Source organism: Phoenix dactylifera, chromosome 3, assembly GCF_009389715.1.
Source record: "Phoenix dactylifera cultivar Barhee BC4 chromosome 3, palm_55x_up_171113_PBpolish2nd_filt_p, whole genome shotgun sequence".
Lineage (NCBI taxonomy): Eukaryota > Viridiplantae > Streptophyta > Magnoliopsida > Arecales > Arecaceae > Phoenix > Phoenix dactylifera.
In genome coordinates this window covers 13099229-13108243 of record NC_052394.1, presented here as the reverse complement: position 1 = coordinate 13108243, position 9015 = coordinate 13099229, and the positions used below count along the sequence as shown (strand labels likewise).

The 9015-nt window shown below is 40.2% G+C and overlaps 1 protein-coding gene across 1 annotated transcript; it reads right to left on the bottom strand.

Annotated features, from left to right (window-relative positions):
• Nucleotides 1-4565: 4565 nt before the first annotated feature.
• On the bottom strand, nucleotides 4566-5483 carry LOC120110108. Its single transcript, XM_039124044.1, has one exon. The coding sequence runs from the start codon at nucleotides 5481-5483 to the stop codon at nucleotides 4566-4568; it is 918 nt and encodes a 305-aa protein (XP_038979972.1).
• Between the last annotated feature and the right edge of the window lie 3532 nt (nucleotides 5484-9015).

Genomic DNA, 9015 nt, shown 5'->3' with positions numbered 1-9015 from the left:
GGGAGGGGCCGACGGAGATATAATAAAGGCAGTGGGACAGCGGCACAGGGCTTGCTTGTGGTAAGACAATCCGCGGAGAAGTTTAGCGTCGCGCCATCCGCCGCAATGTGCGATCGCTGATTGGACGGCCCAAATCGGCCGAAGTCCGATTGGTTGCAGTTTTTCGCGGTTTAACTTACCTGATCTTTTTCGGTGGCATTCAAAAACGTATATTCGGAGATTAAGATTCGAATGGTATAATTTCTTACGCTGGTGGTTGTTATTGGAAATGCATTAGATTCTAAATTGAAAACTCTTTTTAAAAATAGAAGGCAAGCTGTAGCATTTAGTGGGATTTGATATAAAACTAAAAGTAAAAGTAATAAAGCAATAGAAAATAAAGAGAAAGAAAACACAAGAGAGCATGAGATATAAATGGCTCTTTTATTCTTTCTTACTTTTCACATACCGATACAAGATTACATATTATCTATTTATAGGCCAAAGGAGAAAGAAAAAAAGCCATAAGATTAAAGGCCATAAATACATTAATTCATCATTAATGAAGAAATTGGAGGGTTACGAGAAGTTGAATAGTCATGGATGAATTCAGATGAATATCCATCTAGAGATGAAGATGAAGAGTCAAGATTTTATAACACTCCCCCTTGGATATTCATCTCTTAAGAATATGCCTCATTAAAACCTTACTAGGAAAAAACCCTGTGGGACAAAAATCCTAGTGAAGGAAAAAGAGTACAATATTCTCATTATATGCTTTTTAAACTGTCTCATTAAAAACCTTGCTAGGAAAACCCAACGGGACAAAACCTAGGCGAAGGAAAAAAGAGTACAGTGCATATAAGCCTCCCCCTTATGTGAGCATGTCAACAAATGGCTCTGAGTTGACGCATACCAATCTTCTGTACTAGTTTCTTAAATGTTGTTGCAGGCAATGCTTTGGTGAATAAGTCTGCTAGATTTTCACTTGAGCGAATCTGCCGAACATCTATTTCACCTTTTTTCTGGAGTTCATGTGTGAAAAAGAATTTTGGTGAGATGTGCTTGGTTCTATCACCTTTAATATATCCTTTTTCTATTTGAGCAATACATGCAGTATTATCCTCATATATTATTGTTGACTTCTCGTTGATTGTTGGAAGATTACATTCTTCATAGATATGTTGAAGCAAAGATCTCAACCACACACATTCTCGACTTGCTTCATGAAGCGCAAGTATCTCGGCATGATTGGAAGAAGTGGCAGTGATAGTTTGCTTTATAGATCGCCAAGATACAGCAGTACCACCATATGTGAATAAATATCCTGTTTGTGATCGCCTTTTATGTGGGTCAGACAAATATCCCGCATCTGCATATCCAACCAGTTCCGGTTTTGGTTGTTTTGAATATAATAATCCCAAATCAGTTGTTCCTCGAAGATAACGAAATATGTGTTTAACACCATTCCAATGTCTCCGTGTTGGTGCCGAACTATATCTTGCTAATAAATTGACAGAAAAAGCTATGTCCGGTCGCGTATAGTTAGCAAGATACATTAGTGCACCAATTGCACAGAGCTACGGCACTTCAGGACCAAGAATTTCTTCGTTATCTTCTCGAGGACGAAAAGGGTCCTTCTTTATATCATAGGATCGAACAACCATTGGGGCACTTAATGGATGAGCTTTATCCATATAAAAACGTTTTAACACCTTTTCTATGTAATTAGATTGATGAACAAATATTCCATCTGATAAATGCTCGATCTGCAGTCCGAGACAAAATTTTGTCTTTCCAAGATCTTTCATCTCAAATTCTCTATTTAAGTACATGACTGCTTCTGCAAGCTCTTCAGGAGTTCCGATGATGTTGAGATCATCAACATACACTGCAATAATAACAAACCCAGATTTTGATTTCTTTATAAAAACACATGGGCTAATAGCTTTGTTAACATATCCTTCCTTCAGCAGGTATGTACTAAGACGATTATACCACATTCGTCCAGATTGCTTTAATCCATACAAAGATTTTTGTATCTTGATTGAATACATTTTTCGGGGTTTTGAACTACATGCTTCAGGCATTTTTAGTCCTTCAGGAACTTTCATATAAATATCATTATCAAGTGATCCATATAAATAAGCTGTGACTACATCCATAAGACGCATATGAAGTCCTTCAGAAATTGCCAGACTAATTAAAAACCTAAATGTAGTTGCATCCATTACAGGAGAATATGTCTCCTCATAATCAATTCCAGGTCTCTGAGAGAAACCTTGTGCTACAAGTCGTGCTTTGTATCTGACAACCTCATTATTCTCATTCCTTTTCTATACAAACACCCACTTGTAGCCAACAGGTTGTACATTTTCAGGCGTTTGGACTACAGGTCCAAGTACCTTTCGCTTTGCAAGCGAATTTAATTCGGCTTGGATTGCATCTTTCCATTTTGGCCAATCATTTCTATGTCGACATTCTTGAATGGATTTTGGTTCAAGATCCTCGCTTTCTTTTATTAAATCAGTAGCTACTGCATATGCAAATATTTCATCAACCACAACTTTATTTCGGTTCCATCTTTTTCCTGTAGTGACATAACTTATTAAGATTTCTTCATTCTCAATATTTGCAATTCTTTCATCATTTTCAGGCGCTTGACACTCTTCTGGAGTTGTTTCTTTAGTTATGTCTTCTACTGGCTTTTGTGCCATAGCCTCTTCAGGAGGATCAAGAACTAAAGTAGTGCCAACTTGTTTATTTTGCTCCCGTCTCTTTCTTGGATTTTTATCTTTGGAACCAAGAGGTCTACCACGCTTCTGGCATGCAAGAGACTCATTTGCTAATGTGTTAGTAGTTTGTTCCTTTGGAACTTCAATTCGAGCAGGAGCATTTACAGCTGGTATATGTGACTTGGTCACTTTCTTAGCATCAGTGAATGCATCTGGTAATTGATTTGCAACCTTTTGCAAATGAATAATTTTCTGAACTTCCAGTTCAGACTGATTTGTACGAGGATCAAAATGAGATATTGATGATGCATTCCATGAGAGTTCCCGTTTTTCCAGCTTTTGTTTTTTTCCCCCTAATCCGGGAAATATTGTTTCATCAAATTGACAATCAGCAAAACATGCTGTAAAAATATCTCAAGTCAATGGTTCAAGATATTTAATAATTGACGGAGATTCAAATCCAATATAAATTCCCAGTCTCCTTTGTGGACCCATCTTTGTGCGATGTGGTGGGGCAATTGGAACGTATACTGCACAACCAAAAATTCTTAGATGGGATATATCTGGTTCTTTGCCAGAAACAAGCTGTAATGGGGAGTATTTATGATGAGCAGTTGGTCTAGTTCGAATTAGTGCTGCAGCATGTAATATAGCATGTCCCCAAACAGAACTTGGCAACTTTGTTCGCATAAGTAATGGTCTAGCAATTAGCTGCAGGCGTTTAATCAGAGATTCTGCTAGACCATTTTGTGTATGCGTGTGGGCCACAGGATGCTCAACAGTAATCTCAATTGACATGCAATAATCATTAAAAGCTTGGGATGTAAATTCTCCTGCATTATCAAGACGAATTTTCTTGATTGTATAATCCGGAAATTGAGCTCTTAACCGGATTATTTGTGCTAGGAGTCTCGCAAATGCCACGTTACGGGTGGATAATAGACTAACGTGTGACCAACGTGTTGAGGCATCTATCAATACCATAAAATATCGAAATGGTCCACATGATGGAATAATAGGCCCACATATATCCCCTTGAATCCGTTCTAAAAACGTAGGAGATTCAATCTCAATTTTAGTTGGGGATGGCCTAGCAATCAATTTTCCTTGAGCACAAGCAGCACATGATAATTCATTTGATAAAAGAATCTTCTGGTTCTTTAATGGGTGTCCATATGAATTTTCAATAATTCTTCTCATCATTATTGCACCTGGATGACCTAAGCGGTCATGCCAAAGAACAAAAGTCTTTGGATTGCTTAACTTCTGATTAATCACAACATTGGATTCTATTGGATTGATATAAGTATAATATAATCCAGAGGAGAATGATGTCAATTTTTCCGCCATATGTTTCTTTCCAGAAATAAGCGATGTAATATAGAGATATTCTTTATCATTCTCATTTATGGTCTCAATATGATAACCATTTCGACGTATATCTCTAAAACTTAGTAGGTTCCTTTGGGATCTACTACAAAACAAGGCATCGCTTATTGATAATACTGTTGCTCCAGGCAACACCATACAGGCTCTTCCGGAGCCTTCAATTAGATTTGAAATACCATATATTGTGTTAATATTTGCTTCAGCTAGTTTTAGCTGGGAAAAATATGCTTTACTTTTGAGAATGGTGTGTGTTGTTGCACTGTCTGCCAGACACAAATCTCCATCATTGATTCCAAATGAATCCATATTCTTCAAAAAAATAAAAATAAAGTATGTATAAGCATTAAAGATGCATAAAACATAGAAGTTAGCAATTAAGAAAATGGAGCACCATATATATTTTATTACAAAAGAGATAACATGCTTCAAAGTAAAGTAGATTTCTAAAAGGAAAAACAAGATTTAATCATATAGAACATTTCCATCACCACTTAGATGTTCAAACTTTCCATCATCATTCTCAAAAAAATCGGAGACATCTAAATTGGTGATGTTCAGTGGATCTTGATCTTCAACAAAATTTGTTTCTACATCATTCCCTTTTCCTTTCAGTGAAGCTTGGTAAAGGTCAACAAGGTGTTTGGCCGTACGGCAGGTACGTGACCAATGTCCTTTCATGCCACATCGATAGCAATCACTTTCTTTATTTTTAGAGGAGTTCTGTGGTTTCTCCTCCTTGTTTGCTGATTTCTTAAAGTTTATGCCATGGTAGCCTCCATGATACCAATGCTTATTACGACCACGGCCACGACTACGTCCACGGCCACGTCCATGACTATGACCACGGTCATGTCTATGATGAACAGATGATGCAGCATTCACTTCAGGGAATGGATCTGAACCAGTTGGTCGTGATTGATGATTTTTCATCAAAAGTTCATTATTTTGCTCAGCAACAAGTAGGCATGATATCAGCTCAGAATATCTTTTAAAACCCCGCTCTCGATACTGCTGCTGCAGGAGCACATTCGAGGCATGAAAAGTAGAATATGTTTTTTCTAACATATCCTGTTCAGTAATTTTTTCTCCGCATAATTTTAACTGAGAGGTAATTCTGAATACTGCGGAATTATACTCGCTTACAGTTTTAAAATCCTGCAGCCGTATGTGAATCCATTCGTAGTGGGTTTTTGGAAGGATCGTATATTTCTGATGATCATATCTTTCTTTCAAATTTGTCCAAAGGACATATGGATCTTTTACTGTAAGATATTCGGCTTTCAAGCTTTCATGGAGATGGTGGCGAAGGAAGATCATTGTTTTGGCGCGATCCTGCAGGGATGCGTCATTTCCTTCTTTTATAGTTTCTCCAAGATTCATTGCATCCAAATGGATCTCGGCATCAAGAGTCCATGACAAATAAGCTTGGTGAGATTTGACATTATGAAATAAAAGGAAAGAAAAATATATTACCACAAATAAGTGAAGACCTTAGTTGGTTAGAGTCTCGTGCTGATAACGTGATATGAAACTAAAAGTAAAAGTAATAAAGCAATAGAAAATAAAGAGAAAGAAAACACAAGAGAGCATGAGATATAAATGGCTCTTTTATTCTTTCTTACTTTTCACATACCGATACAAGATTACATATCATCTATTTATAGGCCAAAGGAGAAAGATCAAAGGCCATAAGATTAAAGGCCATAAATACATTAATTCATCATTAATGAAGAAATTGGATGGTTACGAGAAGTTGAATAGTCATGGATGAATTCAGATGAATATCCATCTAGAGATGAAGATGAAGAGTCAAGATTTTATAACAGGATTTTTATTTTTCCGTACGTTGTGCTACTTTCTGATGGGACCCACTTTAGGTGATAGAGAAACTTACGGACAGCATGAATTTGGTGACAAGCACCATATTTACAAGAAACAGGGGCAGGAGGTTACTGTGGGAAACGGATGGTGTGGATGGCTTTGGACGGACCTCTTTGATTTTTTTTTTTTTGTTGACAACTCATATCGATTTAATATAAATATATCTAAAAATAAAATATAATAAATTATGAAGCGTCTGAGATAGCTTCTTCTCATTAGTCTAAAAAAACTTCTACAGTCATTCGCCATAAAAGATGTCGTCCAGTTCACGACTCCATCAGCTTCTCTATAGACAAAAGCCAGACATTAGTCCTATAAAAAAAATATTTGGACGAGAAAAAATTCTTTCTATCAATCAAATTAGATCATAATTCTAAATAGATCTAACCTCGCCGCTATTTTTTTAAATTATTATTGATTGAAGGATTCATGATAATCCATCGGATAATACCCCTCTCAGATTAATTAGGAGCAACAACCTCCTTTTGTAAATCCCTACGAGTCTTGCAGGTCCGCAGATGAGAAGAGGGCACGACTTCTTCTCACTTTTTTAATGATTAAACTACTTAAAGTCTCTTTTCATTGGTTCATTAAAGATTGCCACGGATCGCCACCCGAGCGTCGTCAGCCGTCAGATGAAACAAATGATCCAACGGACAATACAACACGCTCCAATGGTGAGGAGCTTTCACTCCACCGCTATAAATCGTAGCCCTCTCCATTTAAGTCCCGCGAGCTGATTAGTTTGGAGTTTCCAAACACCACCGACTAAAGTTAGGAAAAGATCGGAGAATACGCAATGGAGACCGAAGGAGCCAAGATTAAGAAGGGATTTGGCGGTCGGAAGGGCAGCGGCCTAAAGAAGAAGACCCTCTCCCAATCCGTCAAAAGCCAACCTAAACTGCCCTCAGCTCCACCCCAAGGACCGAGATATTGAAGATCAAGCTTCCTACAGCTGTCGCCAATCTAGAATTCAACTCTTTGATCATGAAACCCACACTACCCCTCCTACCACCATCAAAAACAAATCCATCAAAATTTATCTTGAGAAAGTTCAGGGATGAGGGCTCCCAAGTAATGTACACCGTCAGAGATGTTACATGAGCAGAGATAGAGTCCCAAGTGCCCCGAGCTATCAATAGCTCGCCTGATGAACCAACATAGGTGATCTCTGCAGCCTGCACTCAGGCCCTCTCCATGACGAGCCTTAGTGTGGAATTGCTCTCTCTGAATATCCAAGCATTTCTAGCTAGCCAAATGTGATAAGCTTCATAAGTCGCCCTGATGGCCACATACCGGGTATGAGGTGTACCGGACCACCTCCCGAGCGCCTGGGTAAAGAAGCTAAACTAGCGTAAAGCCTCTAGCAGTTTACAGACAACCTCCACATCTACACAGCCCAATCACACTGGAATAACACGTGATCCACAGACTTCTCCACCTCACACCTAGGATCGATCGGTGGATGCTAAATCCGCACCTGCTCAAGACGGTCCTAGTCGATAGACATCCCTAAGTCACCTTCCATAGGACTAAAGCAACCCTCGGGTGAAGACCAAACCTCCAAAGCCAGGCACAATCCAGCCTCTGAGTCTACTCACTCTGGAATAGGTCGTAGATGTCCCTCCACAGACTCTTGGACCGTAAAAAGTACTCTAGACCCTCACATCTAAAATATCGCACCATGGAACTGCCAATGAATGCACTCTCTCTGCAAAGTGATCTCCAAATAGATGACCAATCCGGATAGAGTCCCACCTTGTCCCATCAAGACGGAGGAGATCACAAACTCGAAAACCACCCACGACCTCAATAAAGAGTGTCCACCTAAGGGTCCTCCACCATATCCACTCTGTACCCATCTCCAATCAGCCATCTAGTGTTGGCCAAAATAGTAGAAACATGCATGTAGATCTCCCTCCAAATGAAGGAGCACCTCCATCCACTATAGAATGCCCCATCAGCTATCGTAGGAATCATACTAGGCTATCATTGTTGTGGGAATAAAGGGGCCTGGACTTAGTCCCACATCGACTAACTAGCGGAGAGATCTGCTCCTTAAATGGGGGGCTATCCCTTGCTCTTCAAAGGCGCCTTTTGCAGGGCAAAATTGTGTGTTGGAAAGAGACTATGTAACCTCCTTCAAAGCAGACAATACCTCTGAGGAGAAATAGTCGCTTCCGCTGTTTAGACCGGTGGGGGCGAGGTCGGAGGGCGACAGATCTCCCTATAGCACTGGACGCACGGACCGGAGGCCGATCTCTCTTGACCTCATCACTGGTAGCCCATGCAGGTCCCCTTGACCTCGGCACAGACCTCCCTACTGGGGGGGCTATGTTGTGGGAATAAAGGGACCTGGATTTAGTTCCACATCGACTAAATAGCGGAGATGTATGTTCCTTAAATAGAGGGGGGCTACCTTCAGAGGCACCTTTTGCGGGGCAAAATCGTACGTTAGAAAGAGACTATGAAAACCCCCTTTAAAGTGGATAATACCTCTAAAAAAAAACAGTCGCTTCCTCTATTTAGACCGGTGGGGGCAAGGTCGAAGGACGGCAGATCCTCCCGTAGCGCTAGACGTGCGGGTTGAAGGCTGATCTTCCTTGACCTCATCAATCATCACCTAACTCCATAGTCACTGTGGTTCAAGAAACAACCCCGTGGCACGTCTGGCGACCAAAGCCTCTCTCCTCTGAGTAGAAACTAGACACCCATCCCCCTCCTGAGTCACTGGCAAATGACACCCCAGGCAAGAAAGTGTACCCCGTGTCCGTCACCATACGAGCCTCACAAGAAGCTCCAGAGCGTTTGTTCAATCCTCTGCAGCATCGACTTTGGGACAACCGTATTGGACATGAGGTAGATTAATATGGAGCTGAGGATCGATCTCACAAGGGTCGGCCTGCCCATTATGGATAACGAATCAGCTCTCTAACCCTCCAACCGCTCTAAGATGCCCTGCACCACACTAAGGCACTCCATCGTTCGTAGTCTCCTTCTAATGATGGGTATGCTCAGGTAACTCCGCAGT

Bases quoted from the DNA above. Each gene is read 5' to 3' on its own strand.
- LOC120110108 (XM_039124044.1), bottom strand. From the start codon at position 5,483: ATGAATCTTGGAGAAACTATAAAAGAAGGAAATGACGCATCCCTGCAG.